Source organism: Podarcis bocagei, assembly GCF_964188305.1.
Source record: "Podarcis bocagei genome assembly, chromosome: 7".
Taxonomy (NCBI): Eukaryota; Metazoa; Chordata; class Lepidosauria; order Squamata; family Lacertidae; genus Podarcis; species Podarcis bocagei.
The window spans coordinates 37,847,472-37,869,884 of NC_138132.1; the positions used below are offsets into that span (position 1 = coordinate 37,847,472).

Sequence of the window (22,413 nt, forward strand, 5' to 3'; positions counted from 1 at the left end):
TACCTCTGACATTAGAGATAGAACATAGCCAACATTTCCTCCACAAATCTGTGTAAAGCCACCCAAGCTGGTGGCCATTTTTGCATGAAGTAATGAGTTCATAGCATTTGGGACGTTTGAACCAAGGACTGCATGCTCCATAACTTATCCTCTTTAAGACTTTGCAAAACACCAGCTTTTCAATTGTTTGCCTTTGCAGAGCGACTGGCACACATTTATTTGGCTGCTCGTGTGGTACAGTGCTTTATTGTCTGCTGTATGCATACTTCTGTTTTGCAATGGCCTGCAGCCAAGACAATAAACTGTGAACGACAATGTTGCAAGGACCAAGCGTTATTGCGTTGACGCTGTACCTGGAGCAGTCAGCTTTTGCCTGGAGAAGCAGCTGTCCTGAGCAAGTTTTAGTGGTCTGGGTGGAATGTGCATTTTGGCCCTTGGAGCAGAAAATAAATAATCCTTATCCTTTGTTCCTCTTTGGTTGGGAAGAGCTTGTGCATCCTAGTTTCTGCCTGCTATTTGTGGTGAATGGAGCTTTTTGGAGAGCCCACTTTACTTAATGCCAATTTCACTAGTTTCCTCGAAGATTATGTCGCGAGAACCACATTGTAAGTCCTGAAGGAAGGAAGATCCCAACATAAGGAGTAGAAACTGGCCTGTCATTAGCATCACCTTTCTTCCTGGGTCCTTTTGATTATAATATTGGGACTATGAATTTTCACTCTTAAAAGCCAGCTGCTATTGTTGCATTAGTTTAGACTTCATGGGTAATTCTTAGGCAAACCACTCTCTCTAGCTTCCTTCTGCAAAGCAGACCTACCCTACAGCGCTGTTGTGGGGATTTCTGAGATGTTTGTGAAGGGCTTTTAACTTTGTCTGTGAAACAGTATTTTCTCAATCTCATTAGAGCTGCAGCCCCATGTCCACTTACTTTGGAGTAAATCCCACTGTATTGAATGGTTTAATTACAAGTAAAGATCCAGAGAGTCGTGTTGTAATGCTGCTGTTAGTTTTCTACCTTGCATTTGTAGTTTCAGTTTGGGCAGTCCTTTGTCTCTCTGTTTCTGAAAAGTTATCTGGATGCTGGTTGGAAGGGGCAGATTGTTTCCCATCAAGATTGGACTAAGAATTTCCTGTGGCGCAGAGGGAGGGGGAACCTTTTTTTGACTGAGGGCTGTGTTTGATCATAGGGAACCTTCCTGGGGCCGCATGACAGTAGTTGGTGGGGCCAGATATGAAAGTGGGTGGAATATATAAATATACATTTAAAGTAGTATCATACCACTTTAAACAGTCATGGCTTTTACTTTTATGTGGCTGGAATGTAGCCTAGACCCTGTCTGCACTGTCTATTTAAAGCAGTATCATACCAGTTTAAACAGGCATGGCTTCTCCCAAGGAAGTCTGAGAGTTGTAGTTTGTTTTAAGGGTGCTGAGAGGGGTACTCACAGAGGTACAATTCCAAGAGTTCCCTGGGAAGAGGGATTGACTCTGGTAACTGTAGCTCTTTCAGGGGAATAGGGGTGTCTTAATAACTCTCAGCACCCTTAGCAAGCGACAGCTCCCATAATTCTTTGGGGGAAGCCATGCCTGTTTAAAGTGGTATGATACTGCTTTAAATGGACAGTGCAGACAGGATCTCGGCTACATTCCAGCCACACGTTTCTACACACATAAATGTACATCTAGGTAAGCATTATCACACTTCAAGGACACAATCCAACCAGGCAAAAGCAATCGAGGGGGCTCCGGAGCAGGGCTGGTGGGGTGTGCGGCCTGGGAAGTGGGAAATTTCAAGGACCAAATGGAGAGGCCTGGGTGGAGGCACCTCTGGCCCTCGGTCCTGCGGTTCCTCACCCCTAAAAAGAAGCATAATGTGAGGAATTAGGATTTCCTTGTATATCCCTTGCCAGTCACATACTCTCCTGTGTTTCATTGTTGTTGAAATCATGGGTTGAAATGTTAGTGAGCCCTCTCAGAGACCCTTCTGGAGTGACAGCTCTTATAATATAATAATAATAATTTATTATTTATACCCCGCACATCTGGCTGAGTTTCCCCAGCCACTCTGGGCGGCTCCCAATCAGTGTTAAAAACAGTACAGCGTTACATATTAAAAACTTCCCTGAACAGGGCTGCCTTAAGATGTCTTCTGAATGTCAGGTAATTATTTATCTCTTTGACATCTGATGGGAGGGCGTTCCAAAGGGCGGGCGCCACTACCGAGAAGGCCCTCTGTCTGGTTCCCTGTAGCCTCACTTCTCACAATGAGGGAACCGCCAGAAGGCCCTCGGCGCTGGATCTCAGTGTCCGGGCTGAACGATGGGGGTGGAGACGCTCCTTCAGGTATACAGGACCGAGGCCGTTTAGGGCTTTAAAGGTCAGCACCAACACTTTGAATCATGCTCGGAAACGTACTTGGCCTCCTTTCAGCGAAACCAGTTGGTGGTGTGTGTGTGTGTCCCCCAAGACAGCACGCTTTTATTGACCTATAGGCCTGTGTCCCAAACCATAGGTGAGTGGGGCAGGCTAAGGTCTAGACTGGTTCAAGGGCTGGTCTTTTTTAGGAGAAGGCTCAGCCGGAAATGGGGGCCCTGCTTTAAAGGACTTTTTGATGGAAGTGAGTCATCTGCTTTCAGAGTAATTTCCCCTTCAGTGTATGAGCTCACAAGATGCCCATTTAGTAAGACTTTGCGTGAGCAATGAGCGCTATGTTGTAATCAAACTCCTATCTGAGCAACTTTGGACGGCTTCCTGCTGCCTTTTTTAAAAAAGTATTTTTTTAAAGCTACATTAATCATGCATTCCTCTGACTGGAGGGAAGGTGAGGTTTAACTTCTTCATCCCTGCAAAGTGTTTCCAGGGACAGCTGGAGAAGAAAAAGGTAAGGTCATGGCCTCCCAGCTTAATCTACCTTGCAAGATTGTTGTGAGGATTAAATGAGAGGGAGAAAAAGGTGGGATATGAATACAATAAATAATTAGTCTTGTCTTCCACCTTTTTCATGACTTGTTTTCTACTGGGCATCTTCCACCAACTGGTGCCCTTCAGCTGCTTTGGACTACAATTCCTATCAGCACCTGGTTGGGCCTGATGGGAGTTGTAGTCTAAAACATCTGGAGGGAGTTGACATCTGAAGTTGGTGACAGCTGCTTTAGGGAGTGAGGTTGGTTGGACACCATGGATAGCATGCCTGTTTTTCTGTTTTTATTTGTTTGAAATACAGTGATACCTCAGGTTACATACGCTTCAGGTTACATGCGCTTCAGGTTACACACTCCGCTAACGCAGAAATAGTGCTTCAGGTTAAGAACTTTGCTTCAGGATAAGAACAGAAATCTTGCTCCGGCAGCACGGCAGCAGCAGGAGGCCCCATTAGCTAAAGTGGTGCTTCAGGTTAAGAACAGTTTCAGGACCTCCGGAATGAATTAAGTACTTAACCTGAAGTACCACTGTACATTTGAAATACATTTATTTGAACCTGTCTTTAAGGCAACGAACAAAAAACTCTTTTAAATGGATAGTTATCTAAATGCTTGGCCTCATTTAAAGCAGTATTGTACCACTTTAAACAGCCACATCTTCCCTCAAATAATTCTGGGACCTGTAGCTTCCTAAACTAAGGTTGGGGACATCCCTTGTTCAAAACCCAGAAGAGGTTCATAGCTCAGTGGCAGAGCCCCCCCCCCAAAAAAAGCTTAGTGTTTTCTGTGGAAGTTTCGGAGTAAGGTTACTCTTTGTGGTGTGCATGGCAGGTCTTGTCCACCTAGATGTTGTTTTCTTGCATTCCTTTCCCCAGAGGCACATCTGACCTGGCATGCCTTGCTCTGTCCTTCCAGCCCAAGCAATAAACGGGGGGGGGGGGGGCAGGATGCTTGCTCCAAGGTGCAAGGCTGCGCCCAAAGGGAAATTTCACTGAAGGGCTTGTTTCTGAGGAATGTTCTATTTTTTGTGATCTTTTTATTTGATTTTTCAAATATACACATTTTCCAAACATATACAAATACATTTCCATATACAGAGATTTCTCTGAATCTCATAACTACCCCCCATCCCCTCAGTGGGTCCTAATGTCAATGTTTTCAACTGCATATTGTATTGTAATCTATGTTTTATATCTATATTATCCACCATATTTATTACACTACAAGTGTAATGATAATCCTGCTAATGTTTTCATCTGCTTACAGTGGTCTCCTAATTAAATTTTAATTTCCCCCCATTCTTTCCTGAAGTTTTTGTCTTCTTGGTTCCTGAGCTTCCCGGTCAGCTTTGCCATTTCAGCATAGTCCATCAGCTTAGTTTGCCATTCCTCTTTGGTAGGGACTCTTTCTTCTTTCCACCTCTGGGCCAGATTTCTGAGGAATTTTCTCCAATCAGCACAATAACAATATTTAGGAAAGCTCTTTTCCAATTCCCACACTTACACTGAGATCTGTCATTGTGAAAGCAACATGACCTGCCTATTAATATAATATAATATTACTGTAAACTGCTTTGGGAACCACTGTGGTAAAAAAAAAGGGGGCCATTGTGCTGTTAGATGTAGTTCTGCGCCAGAGGAACCCGTGTAACCCCAGTAGTGTGGAGAGTGTTTGTGTCATAGCCAGTATTTTTGTGGGGCTGCAACAGCGCCTGGCCAGATGCCCCATAGCTGCATTTAGGGCTGTTAACAGCAGCAACTCTTCCTTTTCTCTGCCTCTCCCCCCCCCAGCCTCTGCAACATATCTGTCCATTTGAGGCCCCGTTTCCATAGATGCCTTTTCCGCCTCTTTCCCTTGGGGAGGGTGGGAAGTCGAGCCTGTTGCTTACAATATCCTAGCTTTCGGATTCAGTCTCCTATTCCAGGAGGGCCTCTTCTGGTAAAGTTTGGGCAGGCCTGGAAAATATTTTGAATTCCTGGAAGGCAGCATCAAATTTGTAGGAGAAGCCCTACAGAGGGTTTCCCTCAGCCTATCCTAGCATGGCAGTCCCATGTCTTGCATAGTCACCCTGTGGTCAGTTTGGTGGTTGGAAGAGAAAAGGGGTGTGCCATGTATAAGCAATCAAATAATAGTCCCATTAAAGAGCACATATAGGGAGCAGCGCAAGGCCAGGCTGGCGGTTTTATCCACACTCCGAGAGATTTATCAGAACATCGTTTTTAGATCTGTGGTCTTTCTTCATCTCCATTCAACAATTGCAAAGGGAGAAGGGAAGGGTTAGGGGAAAGGTTAGAACTTCAGTTAGGGAAAGAACATAAGAGACTGCTGGATCAGGCCAATGGCCCTTATAGTCTGGAATCCTGTTCTCACAGTGGCCAACCAGATGCCTTAATGGGAAACCTCACAAGCAGGATTCAAGCAGCATTCAGATGCATCCTGCTTCCCACCACAGAAGCAGAGCAGAGCCATTGTGGCTAGTAGCCATTGAAAGCCTTGCCCTCCATGAATTTGTTCAGTTCTCTTTTAAAGCCATCCATGTCAGTGGCCATCATGGCCTCCGGCGTGAGTGCGTTCCAAAAGCAGCGACACGGGGAAATGTAAACATGTCTCACCATCATGCAAAGTGGCAACCGCACATCTACTTCACTATAAAGCAGGGATCGGAATCCACCTGCTGCCTTCTGGATGTTGTTGGACTACAACCGCCATACTTCCTGATAATTGATTGTGCTGGGTGAGGCTGATGGGAGTTGAAGACCCGACAGCCTCTGGGAGCCACAGGTTCCCCGTCCCTGGCCTCAGCCAACTGTATAGCCGAGTTGGTGACTGTCAGCACACCACATACCTGTGAATCTTCTTTCATTGGCGGATAGTTGGATGGGAGGGGATCTGACTTTTGGCCACAGCAAGAACCTGTAGAGTCCTCAGAACATAGGGAGCTGGTATATACAGAGTACACCAGCAAGTTTCAAGTTCTCTCACCCCAATGGAACACTTGGAAATTGCCGAGGGTCTTGGCAGATCATCTAATGATATTCCTCTGCCCATTCTTTAGCAATTGCAGTGCCCTGTGATAGATGTTGTATGATCTTTAATTGCATTTCCCCCTCCCTTCTTTTATTTCTTAGGTAATTGTGTTTTATTGTATTCAAGTTGCAACACAATAAAACACAACGTGAGAAATAAAGGAAGCAATAAAATACAAGTAAAAGTTGGTACGAGTATTTAATGTGATGGGCATGCTTTCTCCCGTCTTCAGCCACAAATCCACAGAAGCACGGTGGACCAACTGGATGAAGCTGGTGGTCCTGTCCACTAATTGCAGTTTGGGAACCCCTGGTCTTCCACTGAGTGCCAAAAGCTCTCTTTTGAGATTTCAGATGGGTCTCTCCCAGCCGTACTTGGGGACCCTGCGTATTGAACCTGACACCTTCTCCTTACAAAGCTTGTGGTGTGCCACTCAGCTATCACCCTTCTTTTTCTCTTGTCCCGCAGACAGCTCCCCCTTCCCTGCCCTGTGTTTTCTGTGAACGCCCACTTGGGCTTTGAAAACCGTACAAAACATTTTCTTCTCATTCTTTGCTTAAGGGGCCTCAATCAGCCACTAGTTGTAAACAAAACAATCTTGTTGGGGGGAAATGTGCTTTTGGCCTCCTGGGAGGAAACACAGTACAGGAAGCATGAAGGAACTTAGAACTGAGAGCGAGATGTAGAAGGGGCCAAGAATTAGTAGGCAGAGCAGTTTGGTGAGATCTATAGACTGGCATCTCACTAAAGAATTAAGTACAGTGGTGCCCCGCAAGACGAATGCCTCGCAAGACGAAAAACTCGCTAGACGAAAGGGTTTTGCGGTTTTTGAGCTGCTTCGCAAGACGAATTTCCCTATGGGCTTGCTTCGCAAGACGAAAAAGTCTTGCGTTCTTTTGCAAGTTTGTTTCCTTTTTCTTAACACCATTAATACAGTTGTGACTTGACTTCGAGGAGCAACTCATAGAACGCGGTGTGGTAGCCTTTTTTGAGGTTTTTGGTGATTTTTGAAGCTTTTTCAAAACTTTTCCGACACCGTGCTTCACAAGACGAAAAATTCGCTAGACGAAAAAACTCGTGGAACGAATTAATTTCGTCTTGCGAGGCACCACTGTATGGAGTTGAGTGACGGTAACTCACTCTGCAGAGTTAATTCTTGGCATGCCGTACTGAAGCTTAAACTTCCACAAAACAGTGATGTTCAGAAGCAGCAAATCTGATGTGTGATCCAGCACCAAAATGTGAAATGGAATATTTTTTCCAAGCAACGGAATAAGTATATTTTAAGGGTGGCCCTTTTGGGATGGCACCTGGTAGCAATTGATAGACCGCAGTGAAAAAGCCTGTTATTTACCTTTTTATGAACAGGCATAGTTTGGAAGGTATGAAATCTTCCCCAATCTGATTGTTTTCAACTACAATTCTCATTAACTCCAGCCAGCACAGTTTGATGGCAGTCATGGTCCGAAACAGCTGTAGGACACTGGTTGGGAAAGACCGATTGGAGACTGGCATCAAGATTCAAAAGAGGCTGGATTCCCCCTTCCACCTACCTCCTTGGGGCTCCAGTAGAAACTTATGTTTGGAAGTAAATTCTGAATCTCTGCGTTTCCTGCTGCTGTGGGAGGGGTGGAGGGCAGCAGCAGGACGCACAAAGGGAATTCTCTGGTTGACTCACAGCTCTGGCACTTCCTGCCCAGGAGAGGAGAAGTGGGGAGGAGAGACTTTGCTTGTGCTAGAAGGAGGGTCCCAGGCCCTAAGCTGGTCTGCCAGCCGGCCCATCTGATAAAATCCTCCTCTGTTGTTGGGTTTGGAACACTTCGCAATTTGAAAGAACAAGAAACCGGCTAATGAACAGCAGCACTTGCTGCTCTTTATTTGCTTTGCATTCTTTAGACTTAAATAAGAGCAAATGATCACAGGAATTGCTTTATTCCCAGCCAGACCATTGGTCCATTGAGCTCAGTATTGTCTGCACTGACTGGCAGCGACTCCACAGGACTTTTAACAGGATTCTCGCCCAGCCTTGCCTGGAACCTTGTAGATGCAAGGCAGACTCTGCCATTGAGCTTTGGTTCTTCCCCATAGCAGTGGGGCAAAGAAAGTTGGGGTAAAAGGAGAGAGCAGGGCATGCAGGAGGGAGAGGAGAAGGACAACCCTGAATGATTAGTTTGGTTTGAGCTGGAATCTGTAGCAGCCATTCCTCTGAAATAAGCCCCACTGAGTCCAATGACACTTACTTCCAGGTAGGCCTCTGTGTGTGCACTTACTTAGTCCTACTGAACTCGGTGGGACTTACTTCCGAGTAGACATGCATTGGAATTGCACCGTAAACTGGCCTTTCTTCTCAAAGCAGCTCCACTTTGCTTGTGTGTCTCCTGCTTTGTTAAATCACCCAGAATCTGTATCTTTTTATTTTTCTTTTGCGTCCTTTTAAAATCTTACATCATTTCCATTGCTTTTGCTCTCTTTTAAAGGCACAGATGTGTGTATATTCGTCTCAGCGCAGGGTGTCTTTTCTGAAAGCTTCTCGTCTCTTGCTCAGTGGTTAGGCATGTCATTTTGTTTGCAAACAGCGCTTTTTATAAATAGGCCGACACAAGTCTCTAGCTCCAGGTTTGTTGTTTTTAACCCATTTCCCCCATGTGTATTCATGTTCTTTATTTGTGGGGAGGGGGAGAACCAACTAATTTCACCTGTAAAAGAGGGAGCCTTTCTTCTTACTAGGGCACCAGGCAAGTTCTGTATACAGACCAGAGAGTCCTGCCTGGGACGTTCCACCCAGTGACCTTTGCTCATTGATAAATTACTTTCCTTTTCCACTTCAAAGGAGATCTTTGCATAAACTGGGCTGGGGCAGCCACATGGGCACCCTCACGTCCTTCTGAAGGCCAACCCTTTTTGGCTATAGCAGTGAAGGTGTCTCCTTAGTCTTAATTTAGAAAGAGGAGGTGCAATGGGCAGGGGGGGGTATATGTGGGGTGAGGAACCGCAAGACTGAGGGCCAGATGCAGCCCCCACACCCCAGCCTCTCAGTTTGCACTCCCCACTTCCCAGGCCACACACCCCGCCAGCCCTGCTCCACAGCCCCCTCCAATGCTTTTGCCTGGCTGGAATGTGTCCTTGAAGTGCAGTTGTGCTTACCTAGATTCGTACGTGTGTAGAAACCATTTACTTTGATGTGGGTGGAATGTAGCCCAGGCCCTGTCTGCACTGTATATTTAAAGCAGTTTAAGACCCCTATTGCTCTGAAAGAGCCTCAGTTCCCAGAGTCAATCTCTCTTCCCAGGGAACTCTAGGAATAGTAGCTCTGCGAGGGGAATAAGGGCCTCCTAGCAACTCTCAGCACGCTTAAAACAAACTATAGCTCCCATAATTCTTAGGGAGAGGGAGAAACCATGTCTTGTTTAAAGTGGTATCATAGTGTTTTAAATTTATGGCGTGAGTACGGCTCCTCTGTGAACACTTCACACTGGTGATATTTTTGAGCACGGTTTATGTGATGCTGACTGCAAATTGTACCTCTGGGAGACATATTGTACAGCTTGGGGTGGGTGTGCCAGTTGCTGACCTCTCTCTACACTGTTCAGCCATTGGTGCCCTGCCATCCGCTGTCTTCCCACTTTCCCCCCATGCCCTCTCCTGCCCCCTGCTGGCCGCCCTAACTCCCCTCCTCTCTGCCTCTTTTGCAGAACGTGCTGGCCAAAGCGCTCTACGACAATGTGGCCGAGTCCCCGGACGAGCTCTCCTTCCGTAAGGGCGACATCATGACGGTGCTGGAGCGCAACACGCAAGGGCTGGATGGCTGGTGGCTCTGCTCCTTGCACGGGCGGCAGGGCATCGTCCCTGGCAACCGCCTCAAGATCCTGGTGGGCATGTACGACAAGAAGCAGCTGCCGCAGCAGACGCCACAGACACCACAGCAGACGCCGCAACCGACAGGGCAGACCCCCCTGGCCTACACTCACCAAGGGGGCTACACCACGTCCCCCGCCTCCCAGTACACCTCTATGCACCCCTCCTTCCTGCCCCAAGAGGACAATGTCTACCTGGTGCCGGCGCCAAACAAGGCCCTGGGGGCCCCCCTCCACCAGGGCACAGTGACCGCGGGCCAGTTCCAGTCGCCCCCGGGCAAGCAGCCCCCTGTCTATCCAAAGCAGAGCCCCTCTCAATGCCAGGAGGTGTACCAAGTACCAGCTGGACCGGCCAGCCCGCCCCAGGACATTTACCAGGTCCCTCCGGTTCCCGCGGGGCTGGGGCAGGACATCTACCAGGTGCCTCCTTCACTGGATGGACGGGGATGGGAAGCCCCAAAGACCCAAGGAAAGGTAAGCCTCTGAAGGGCACCTGTTCACTTGGCAAGTTTATGGTGTGGCCCCCCCTTGGAGTACTGCGTACAGTTCTGATTGCCTCGCCTCGAAAAGGATATTGCAGAGTTGGGAAAGGTTCGGAAAAGGGCAAGCAGGACGATCAAGAAGATGGAGAGACTCCCCTTTAAAGGAAAGTTGTTGTGTTTGGGGTTTTTCAGTTTAGAGAAAAGGCAAGGAAGGGGAGACAAGATAGTTTATATAATTATGCATGGCATGGAGGAAGTGGATGGGGGTAAGTTTTTCTCCCTGTCCCGTTGCTAGAACCGGTGGACATGCAGTAAAGCTGAATTTAGGAAGATTTGAGACAGGCAGCTAGGTAAATTATGGAACTCTCTCTCTCCCAGGAGGCAGGGTTGGCTTTAAATGAGGATTAGGCAAATTCATGGAGGATATGGCTGTCAGTGGCTTCTAGCCATGATGGCTATGCTCTGCCTCCACAGCTGGAGGCAGCAGTGATTCTGAATACCAGTTCCTGGAAGCCACAGGAAGGCTGCTCTTGAGTTTGAATCCTGCCTGCAGGGTTCCCAGAAGAGGCATCTGGCTGGCAACTGTGAGAACAGGATGCTGGACTAGATGGGCTGCTGACCTGATCCAGCAAGATGTTCTTATGTTCTAATGTTCCTTCAGAGCACCAGCGTGGGGAGAAAGGGCAGCCAGCACAATCCGAGAGGTGGGAGTGCCTTCCCTATGAGGACAGCTTAAAGCAGCCTTCCCCAGAGTGGGGCTGGTGGGAGATGCAGTCCAAAACATCTGGAGGATGCCAGGCTGGTATAAAGAAAGGATACCCTGTCCGCATGCCAGCGGGTGATTGCTTGTACAGGCCAATGAGGACCAACTCTGCCTTGCTTAAGCCTGGGCAGCTTTGCAATGCATTTGATAGGCACACTGGCCAGCAAATCAAGCACAGATTCAGTATTCTGTCCTACTTCCCTTCACGCTGCAGGAGAGCTGTCTGATCTATTTTTAAATTGCCACTTGTGTGTTTATGCAAATGAAAGTAGATTATCTCTCCCCCCACCTTTTAATTTTAAGAAAAGCAGAATCAAGTCTTAAAATGTTGCAAAACCCCTTAGGAGGAAGAGCAGGAGGAGGGGGAAAGGAAAGGTGGGCTAAGTGATGCTGCCGGTTTCTTGCCCATCACTGGCTTCCGATGTGAATAGGCAGAGGCAGCTCTCCCCTCCCCTCCCCTCCCCAACCCACCCCCTTGGGGTTTCGCATGAGAGCAGAGAGTCAGGTGCAGGAACGATGCTCCCAGGAGAAATCCACCACTCTGCCGTCAAAGTGGGCAAGAGTGGCTTTTATTCCTGCAGTCAGACAGTGGTAGTAAAGTGGCTGTGAAGGCATTGTCTTGCGAGTTTTGGCACAGAGAAAGAGAAAGGGGCATAAATGGTTCTTGTTAGCAGTTGCTGAGCTGGGCGCTTTTCACGGCTGAGAGGAAAGTGCTTCTTCTGCACGGGGTCCATTATTATGAATTATCTGTACAGCCTCGCACGCCAGGGGTGTCCAGCATGATGCCCTTCAGAGGTGGTTGTTGGACTCCAGCTCCCATCAACCCTGACCATTGGGCAAGCTGGCTGCAGAGGCGGACGGGAGCTGGGGGCCCCAGTGACATCTGGAGAGGGCTACATCAGCTGCCCCTCAGACACATGCAAGGAGAAACAGACGCAAAGAAGCTCCCTGTCCCACGGAGCTCATAGTCAAACGGTGCCCGTTGAGTTCAGGTGCATGGGCATAAATGTGGAATGGGGAGAGGCCGTTGAAAGAAGAACAGCGAGGAAACACATGCAGGTTGCTGTTGTTAGAACACTAATGAAAGCACTGCTGATGTGCATGGCATTCAAGACCACAGTCAGCTGCCCCAATGGGCTTACAAGGTATATTTTAATATAGGAGAGGCAAGAGGAGAAAGGTAAACGGGGGGAAGCAGAAGAAGCCATTCTTATGTTTAGCTAAAGTAGAGGTTGGGGACCAGGGAGTTGTAGCAAGGGGTGGTTGGTGGTCATAGAATTGTTGAGTTGGGAGGGACCTCAAGTGTCATCCAGCCCAACCCCCTGCAGTGCAGGAATCACAGCTAAGCAATGCAGTTAACTAATTTGTTTAAAATATTTTTATCCTGGCAGGTAAGCATGAATTGCTAAAACCGCAATAGAACACTCATACATAAAAGTCTTTCCGCTGAACATCAATAGTAACACCAGAGGAGCCAGCCTAAAGAGCTCTGCCTTAAGCTGGCTCCTGCTGCACCCTGCTGGCTCTGCTGGCCTGGGGGTTCCTGCAGGGGGGAGAGAAATCCATTTGCAACACCAGCAGCCACGCTTCAGACTGCAAAGATGCCCTGGGATTTTTCAGCCCGCCTTGCTCATTGTGGGCAGGCAGCAGCTACCCCATTGTGGCAAGCAATCTACTACTGTCTGCTTTTAAAAACTCTTTGCTTCTCTACACGGGGTCAGAGCCAGTTAGTGTTCCTGGACTGCTGGGGCTGGGTTGCCTTCCCCTACCCCCAAGTGCTGGTGCTTGCATTCCTTACTGGGAGCTTCCTGGAGATTTGCACCAAGGCTGCCTTGCCTCCTGCCTCCGCTGCCTCCCTCTGCAATGGAGGGTGGAGACAGGGGCGTGTGTGTGTGCTCCAGCATGGCTTTCCCCTGGGGAGGGGGGTTTGCAGCAGGCTGTGAGGAGCGGTTTCCTGTTTCTCCCTGGGAAAGGAAATGGCCTCCCTCTGGGTGGGAGGCCTCCTTATCCATCTCTGAGGCTCCCTCAACTTGGTTCCTGGGCAAGCCTGTTTCTGGATTGGAGACGGATAAGGCTCTTGTAAGGAGGCATGGCTGGGCATGGCTGATGCCTTTGGTTTCTCCCAGAGTGCCATATCAAAATGTGGGGTCTTGCAGTGCTAGGGGAGAGCATAGGGTTGGAGCGTTTGGTTTGCCTGCAGAAGTTCCCAGATTCAGTCCCCGGTAGAGAACCTTTGCCTGAAACCCCAGAGAGAGCTGCTGTACATCAGAGTGGGCCATACTGAGCTATGTGGACCAGTGGCCTGACTGAGACTGTATACACGTACTATCCCTGCCCCCAAAATCATGACAGTTGTTGTTATGCCTCACAGAGCTACAGTTCCCAACGCTCTAAACAAACTATAGTTCCCAGGAATCTTTGGGCTGGGGAGGAGAAATGTGCTTTAAATGAATGGGGTATACACAGCCTGTGTCATACCTGAACCCCAGTTTCATTCAGAACCTTGAGGACTGGAACCTTCGGATTGTATCCAGTGTTAGTATACACAGGTCCTGCTTTACAAACACAAGGCGTCCCCCAGAAATCGTTCCTTAGGCGAGCGTTTGCATAACCTGTTGACAATTTCCATTGATTCCTATGAGGAAGTTTCCAATGCATTCCTGACCACGGAATTTTGACCCCCGAAAGCAAAAACCAACCAACCAACCAACCAACCTGGGGAAACCCAGGGAAAATGCTCTCTGGTTAGTCTGTTTGCTCCCCTTGCCTTCCTCAGCCAACTAAAGGCAAACAAGGACATGACAAACCTGGGTCTGTTAATTTCCGTGTGTCTGCTCTGAGCCGAACGTAGTTAGATACAGTCCTTGTTTTATATTTAGGAGGTGGCTCACAGCTCACTGGCAGAGCTCATGCTTTGCATGCAGACAGTCCCTGGTTCAATCCCTGATGTCTCCAGGTAGTTGAGGCTCTAGCGGCCTGAATCTCTGGAAAGCCACTGCCAGTCCGTGCAGACAGTATTGGGCTGGGGACACCGATAGTCCCGTGTCTTGGCAGTAGGCAAAGCACCCGGCATGCTTGTCCTCTATTAAGTAGCCTCTGCTGCTGCTACTGCTGCTGCTGCTGCTGCTGGCTGACCTTGAAGGAGATTCGGATGGAGCAGGCCTGGCAGAGCAGTAAATGATTCAGGAAAAAAGCTTCTCTCACTTGGCAGCCGGCCAGGCCTGCCTGCCTGCTAGGTCCCCACCCACGCCTCTTCCTCACCAGTGACCTTGTTGCTTTTTCCTGCCTTTGAGGGCAGGCCAAAGGGGTACCATGCAGGGTGTGTTTGTGTGTGTGTTTTTGGGGAGTGGCTCACGGTGGTGCTGTGTGAGTGGCACCACTCTGGGAAACCTGTGTTGCAGCATGTGGCTGCTTCTGTGCCATGGGAAGATCTCCATTTTTCAGGGCAGTGCCACGTTAACATATTGCATTTATATCCCACCTTTTCCTCTGAGGAGCTCCAGGTAGCATGCAGGGGGTCTTCTGCCCTTTTTAGGTTAGGCTGAGGGGCAGTGCCTGGCCCCCAAGGTCATCAAGGGAAAGCTTCATGGCTAAGCGGGGATTTGAACCCTGGTCTCTCCCAGGTGCTAGTCGGTCACTCTAAACCAGTGTTTCTCAGACTTGGCTGTTGTTGGACTACAATTCCCATCCTCCCTAGCTAGCAGGACCAGGGATCAGGGGTGGTGGGAGTTGTAGTCCAGTAACAGCTGGGGAATTTCGACCACTGACCATAAGTGAAGGTTCTCCTAAAGATACGAAGCGATGACATCAAGCACACCTCTGGTTCAATGGCTGCCATCCTGAGAACCACCACTTTCCCTTTTCCAAACAAAACAAGTTCCCACACCTTATGGCTGTGGTGTTTGGAATACGTGGGCTGTGCATGATGAAATCTTGAAGTCCTTGGCAGCCTCTGTTGGCTTGAAAACCTGCAAAATGCGTATTCCCACCCTCATGAGCATCTTATTAACTTGCTAATTGTATGTTGGTTTTCCTGCTTCTTTTTATTTTTGTTACAAAGCATCAGATCTGTAGATACTAGCAACCCAAGTGTCTTGGGAGACTTTAGATCTGGGGTATTACATGGGAGAGGTTGCAAATTTGCTATGGAGACAATTGGTGGTGCCGCCACTGCTGCCGCCAGCTCTTGCCTGGGGTCGTTTGTGGAGTTTGGGATTGGGGGTAAGTGGTTGAAATGTGACATAGTTGAACTATGGCACTCGCTCCCACAGGAGTGAATGATGACCACCAACCTAGACGGCTTTAAAAAAGGATTAGACAAATTCATGGAGGAGGAGGAGGAGAGGGCTTTCAGCAGCTACCAGCCCAAAGGGCCATTCTGTGCCACAGTGGCTGGAGGCAGCAATGCTTCTGAATACCAGTTGCTGGAAACCACAGGAGGGGAGAAACTGCCCTTGTGCTCAGGTCCAGCTTCCCTGAGGCGCCTGGGTGGCCATGAGCCTGACCAATAGGCTCTCCTTGTGTTCTTACGGCATGCAGGGGCAAATTGCCTCCTCTCTGAGCTTCAGTGCTTTTGGCAGCTCTTTACCCTACCCCAGGCAGATCAGAAGCAGGATAAATAATGCAACCTGAGTGCATTGTTATAATTTAGTTAGCAAGAGCCTGCTTTTGCAAAGACTCATTCCTGCTTAACCTTGTAGCGGAATTCCACGTTTTCGTTGTATTGCACTCTGACTGTGCGCAAATGCGCTTGGAGACTCCTGCAGCCTCTGGCTTCCAATGCCTCTCTTTGCATGCACTCCCCCCCCCCCCCGCAAACGAGCGGCAGCCGGGAAGGCGTCTGCGGCAGGGTCCCTCGCCTCCCCCCCCCCCCGCCTCCAGAAGCGGCCGCCCATGAGGGAATGAGCGCACATTGTGCTTCATCTCCAAGCCCTTCATTTGCTCAGAGCCAGAAATAGAACATGATGTCATCCCTGCCTCCCCTGGAGAAGGGGCTCCTGCTGCAAGGTGCCTGGAGGTTCCTTCCAGACAGGGGCTGCCTATGGGCAGGCAGCACCCTCTGCTGGATGAAAGGACAAGCTGCATCCTATGTGACACACACAGAGGCTATTTAGGAGCATCTCTTAGGGAAGAGCTTGTTGGATCAGTGGTGTGTTCTCAGTACTGTTCGCCCCAGCGTGAAAAAGCTCTTCAGCAGCATTTGGGCATAAGGAAGCAGCCAAGAGGTCAGGGCACTGGATAGTGCATTGGACTTGACTGAATGCTTGGAGGGGCGCTGATGTCTCCCCACCCTTGGCTTTTCGGGGTGACTTTGAGCTACTCTTTAGGGCATCTCTCAACCCCTCTAAAAGTGGTGGTGGGGGAGGAAAGGATCCTTGGTGAGTGCCATAGGTGAGCCTGAGATGTTGCGGTGTCTCAGACACATTGGGGCCCCCAGAGTTAGCCTCAGGCAAGTGGAGGTCAGACCTGTGACTTTCCCAGCCAGGCTCCCACCTGCCTAGCCCAGCAAACTTTGTCTCATCCACCCCCCTTTTTCCCCCCCGTGCAGGTTGTCGTCCCCACGCGTGTGGGTCAGGTCTACGTCTATGACTCCCCCAAAGGAGAGCAGGATGAGTATGACTTTCCCCGCCACCTCCAAGAGATCTACGACGTGCCCCCGACTCGGAGTCTACTGGGGAACCAAGGCAGCCAGGAGGTGAGTGATGTCCTGCCTTCTAGAAGTGGGGGGAGTCTGGTTGGCAAGGGGCCCACGCGGGTGGGTTGGTGGTGAAACCTCTGCTTCCAAATCACCAGCCCTCAATGGGTTTCAAACTCATTAGAAATTAACGTCTCTTGCTCTCCTTTGTTCCTTTTGCCAGGTATATGACACCCCCACCTTGGCAGTCAAGGGCCCCAACAGCAGGGATCTGGCTCATGCCCAGGATATTTATGATGTGCCCCCCAGTGTGGAAAAAGGCCTGCAGGTGGTGAGTATGGCATGCAGGGTTTCCGAGGCGTGGAAGTGGGGAGGGCCTCTAGCTTCAGTGGCAGGGGCTGCGGTGGGGGGCTGCCCTAGTGCTTAGGAAGCCACTCTGACCCCAAGGCAGAGTAGAAGGCGATTGACCCGGAGGAAAAACAAAAATTGCCAAGAAACACCCACCCCACCAAGTACACTCTCCGAAGCATAGGATTGATTTATTGTGTAACTTAAGAGAACCAGTTTTATGGCCACAGAAGTTAAGAAACAAAAAGCTGAATGCTAGACCCTGCCCCAGAGCCTCTTGAGGGCAGAGGAACTACCAAGAGGGGCACCCCTTGCCGATCTGGGCACCTTAGACAGTCTTTAGGGAAAATATCAGTCTTTGGGGCCCAAGTGAGCACCTTGAATGGGGCCCAGAAACGAACTAGCAGCATGTTACAAGCTGAGGGGGCTACAGATGTGCTGCTGGGTTAAACGCCAGCTTTAATACCCTCCTGCAGGTGTACGACATCCCCCCATCAGTCAGCAAAGATGTCCCCGATGGCCCTGCGCGGGAGGAGACCTACGACGTGCCCCCCGTCTTCTGCAAGGCCAAGCCGTTTGATCCCTTACGGCACCCACTCATCCTTGCCCAGCCCTCCGCGCCGGCGGCAGAGTCTTACCTGCCTGAGGATGTGTACGATGTACCTCCGGCCGCCAGCAAAGGGGTTCCCGAGGCCCAGGAGATCTACGACGTGCCGCCTGGCCTGAGGAAGCTGGCAAGCCAGGAGGTCTACGACGTGCCGCGGGAACTGCCAGTGGGCAGCAAAGACGGGGAGGGTGACTACATCTACGACGTACCGCCCCAGGTGGACCGGGAGGGCAAGGCGGGCGACGGCAAGCGCCTCTCGGCCTCCAGCACGGGCAGCACCCGCAGCAACCACTCCAGCTCCTCCCTGGACATGGTGCCCGTCAAGGAGGCCCCTGACAGGGACTTGCACCTCGACCAGGACGTTGCCATGGAGACGCTGGCCCGGCTCCAGGGCAACGTGGGCACCGCCGTCTCCTACCTCATGTCCTTCATCAGCGGCAGCTGGCGCAGCCCCGAGCAGATGGAGGTGCAAGCGGCCCGCATCCAGGGGGCGGCTGAGAGCGTCCGGGGGGCGCTGCGGGAACTGCTGGAGTTTGCCCGTGCGGCTGTGAGCAGCGCCTCGCAGGCCTCGGACCGCTCCCTCTACGCCAAGCTGAGCAAGCAGGTGCAGAAGATGGAGGACGTGTACCAGGCTCTGCTGCGGCACAGCCAGGCTCTGGATGCCTGTGGCTGGGCCCCCGGCGCCCTGGTGGCTGGCAAGCCGGGGTCCCCGCCAGACGACCTGGAGCACCTGGTAATGTACTCGCGGGGGGTGCCAGACGACACCAAGCAGTTGGCCTCCTTCCTGCACGGGAACGCCTCCTTGCTCTTCCGGAGGACCAAGGTGCCCCCCACCTCCCTGGGAGGGGATGGCAGCCTCGCCCACGGCACCCCGGCTGACAAGGCAAGCAGCATCCAGTCCCGGCCCTTGCCCTCTCCGCCCAAGTTCCTGACCCAGGACTCGCCCGAGGGGCAGTATGAGAACAGCGAGGGCGGCTGGATGGAAGACTATGACTACGTCCACCTGCAGGTGGGGTTGGGCAGCGGGGAAGAGGAGGGGTGTGCTGTGGGGGGGGGAAGGGCAGAGTGCACACACACATAACACAGACAGAGCCTCTGAAGGGGCAAGCCACCACCAGGGGAAGATGGACAGGTGGGGGGGGCAGGCCTCGCTAGGTCCTCTGTGTCCGTTCCCAAAATCCCATCATCCTCAGGGGTCAAACCCCTTGCTAGGTTCCAGCCCCCAAGACATACTCCTGGGAAATCCAACCGGAATATAATAGTTCTATATTTTAAAAGCCTGGCACCAGGCTAAGTTTTCCATCGTTATCATCTTCTGTATATATCTTCCACCTTTCCATCGTTAAGCCATGCTCAAGCCAGCTTACCACATGGAAAGGTTCACATCACTGCAAGAATATAGCGGCGAATGAAAACATAAAGTGTAAACAGCAAAATTAAATCTTCCTCACGTAATTCATAATAAGATCTAAAAACAAGGATACAATACGTCAATATCAACACCAGCAAAATTAAGACCTCCAAAATTGACTTTTTTTAAGATAAGGAGCTTTGTAGCCCAGGTGGCAGAAGCAGGAAGGCCCCCTCTTCTCTCTGCTCTTCACCCACTTTGCCTTAGGTTAAGTATTGCCATTAATATGCAAAGCCTCTGAAGATTTTTGGGCCCTGCACACAAAAAAAACAGGCCCTGCCTGCAGGTTTATAATCAAATAATCTGGTCCGGCCCTTTCATGAGACAGGGTGAGGCAGCTGCCCAAGGCAGATGTGCCCAGAGGCTTGCTGCCCTCGGGGGCTGTAAAGGCTGCTGCCCCATTACCAGTGCTGAAGTATGTTCCAGCTGCTGATCTAGTCAGTTTTGTATGTAGAATAGCAGGAGCTGCCATTGTCTTCTTTGCCTCAGACGATAAAATATCTTTCAGCTCAACCAACGAGTGTGCCTACCAGTCACGTCTTCTGCAAGACTCTTGTTTGGTTTTGCTGCAGCAGACTAACACTCTTACCCCACTGGAATTTGCACACAACCACCTCCAGTGCCGCCTCTGGTCCCTGCCAGGGAGAGGCTCTCAGGGCTGTGGTGGCCTTTTGCCAGGTCAGATCATGGGGCTGTCTTGCTCAGGGCTGTCTCTGTTGATGGGTGCTGGTGCTCCAGACTCTCAAGGTAGCCTTCTGCTGGAGATGTCAAGGTTTGAACCTGGGGACTTTCCTCCTGCCAGGCAGATGCTTGAACCACTGGGGTATGGCCCTTCCCCAGCGGTGGAAAGCTGAAAAATGGGCAGGTAGGAAATGCCTTTTTGCACTCAAGTCACTGATCCAGGTAGCGCAGTGTTGCCTATACCTGCCCGTACCAACCAGGTGTCCACCAGATGTGCTGACTGGGGTTGATTGAAATTGCAGCTCCAAAACATCTGGAGGGAGCCAGGTTAGTGAAGAGTCCTTTTTTGGATGCCTTGGCCAAGAACCTTTTCAAAGTGAAGGTGCCGGGGGCTGAACCTTCTGTATGCCAAGCAGATGCTCTAGCACTGATGAACTGGGTTCCTTGTGCTGTGGGTCTGTCTCTCTGGTTTCACCCGTACTAACCTCCTTTTCACCCCTTTAAAAAATAACTAGGGAAAGGAAGAGTTTGAGAAAACCCAGAAGGAGCTGCTTGAGAGGGGCAACATCATCCGGCAAGGGAAGGGGCACCTGGAGCAGCAACAGGTGAGTAGGGTGGGCTTCCTGGGTCCAGCCCCACCACTAAGGCTTTTGCCAGGCACATGTCAATGACGCATGCACAACATGGTCATCGCCTGTAATGCTTTTGGCAGGGTATCAGGCACTGGGGATGAGTTCATGAAACAAATGGGGCAGTGGCCCAAAAATGTTTGGTCGCCACTGATGGTAAAGGATGCCAGGGTAGCTTAAGCAGGGCAGGCCATGTGGCACTCTCCACTCCTGCCTCTCCACCTTCACCTCCCGTTCACTGCTTTCAAAAGTCTGCTGCCCGAGTCTACATACTCACTCTGCCTAATGATAGGGCCGGGTTGTGTGGATCTGTGGCTTCCAGGATGCCACCACATCCCAGTGGCAAAGCCCAGGTCCCAGGTAGCCCTGCGAGGAGGAAGCTGGCTCATTCTGTCGCAGGCTGGAGGGGGGGGGAGCCGGTTGTCCTCGGCAGCCCACCCTTGCTTGATGGAGCACCCTGTGCTTTTTTCCCCCTGTCTGCAGCTGAAGCAGTTTGAGCGCCTGGAGCAGGAGGTCACGCGGCCCATCGACAACGACCTGTCCAACTGGACGCCCCCGCAGCACTACGCCCACGTGCGGGCCGGGGACGGTGCCTCCCTCTGCCCCTCTGACCGGCAGCTGCTCCTCTTCTACCTGGAGCAGTGCGAGGCTAACCTCACCACCCTGACCAACGCCGTGGACGCCTTCTTCACGGCCGTCAGCACCAACCAGCCCCCCAAGATCTTCGTGGCACACAGCAAGTTCGTCATCCTGAGCGCTCACAAGCTGGTCTTCATCGGGGACACTCTCTCGCGCCAGGCCAAGGCCCAGGACGTGCGTCACAAGGTCACCCACTACAGCAACCTGCTTTGCGACATGCTCAAGGAGATTGTGGCCACCACCAAGGTGGCCGCGCTACAGTACCCCTCCCCCGCCGCTGCCCAGGACATGGTGGCACGGGTCCACGAGCTCGCCAACAGCACGCAGCAGTTCCGGGTGGTGCTGGGGCAGCTCGCGGCCATGTGAAGCCCGCCCTTGGCTTCGTAGGGGCGGGGGGAGGCCTGCCGACGATCCACACCCACCCACCCAAACACTGCAAATGGGCTGTAAATACTTATCCAGACTCTCCTGGGTTGGTGGGCTGGCTGCTCCCTCCCCTCCCTCTATGCTCCACAGACAATGGACCTTCCTGCCAGTGGTTCCCATGTGCCTGATGTGGTTCACAAGGGAGGATCTTGATGGCCCTGATGGCAACCGGGGAGAAGGTGGTGGAAGGCAAATAGTTATCCTTCCCCCTCCCCCACACCCTGTTTGATTCTGAAATGGTTTGGCTAATGAGCACTATTTAAATCAAATAAAGAGACATAGAATCCAAGCAATTAGGGGGTATGGGAGAAAGAACGGTGTGTGTGTGTGTGTGTGTGTGTGTGTGTGTGTGTGTTTCTCTTGCCATAGTTACATCAGTGCCCTTATCTGTGGAAGAGCCTTGGGATGCCAGCAAACGAATTTGCCCAGGTTGTTCAGTCGACACAGAAGGAAGGTGATCAATTCCACAAGCAGAGAGAGAATGTGTGTGTCTCATTAGGGTTGTCAACCAGGCAGCAATTTGGACTAAAACTTTGCATGTCCAAAACAGGGAAGAGCGTTGATCCATTCCAGCTTCACTACCATGCCTGGACGAAATGTAAAGTGCCACTGTCACAGTGCAAATACACAAAGCTATGGGCTGCGACCGCATTTGGAATACTGTGTATGGCTCTGGTCGCCTCTGGATATTGTAGAGCTGAAGAAGGTTCAGAAAAGGGCGGCCAAAACAACCGACTCCCCTGTGAAAAAGGTCGCAGCATTTGGACCTCTTTAGTTCAGAGATAAGGCTAGATAGAGGTGGTGTGATAGAAGTTTGTAAAATCATGTATGGCATGGAGAAAGTGGAAACAGAAAAGTCTTCCCTCTCTCTCTCATGACGCCAGAACTCCAAGGAAGCTGGATGTTGGGAGTTTCAGGACAGATAAAAGAAAGTCCCTTTTCTCCCAGCTCAGAGTGAAACTTGGCTTTGCAAAGGTCCTTCTGTGGTGT

At 50.8% G+C, this 22,413-nt stretch overlaps 1 protein-coding gene across 1 annotated transcript in view; it reads left to right on the top strand.

The window, feature by feature from the left end:
• BCAR1 (BCAR1 scaffold protein, Cas family member) overlaps positions 1-21,712 on the top strand; it is a 41,328-nt gene extending 19,616 nt beyond the window's left edge. The window contains exons 2-7 of the mRNA XM_081203370.1: positions 9,641-10,276; positions 16,596-16,742; positions 16,906-17,013; positions 17,507-18,646; positions 20,245-20,334; positions 20,842-21,712. Of these exons, the coding sequence (XP_081059496.1) occupies positions 9,641-10,276; positions 16,596-16,742; positions 16,906-17,013; positions 17,507-18,646; positions 20,245-20,334; positions 20,842-21,363 (2,643 nt within the window). The 3' untranslated portion in view covers positions 21,364-21,712. The remainder of the gene's footprint in view (positions 1-9,640; positions 10,277-16,595; positions 16,743-16,905; positions 17,014-17,506; positions 18,647-20,244; positions 20,335-20,841) is intronic.
• Positions 21,713-22,413: the final 701 nt, after the last annotated feature.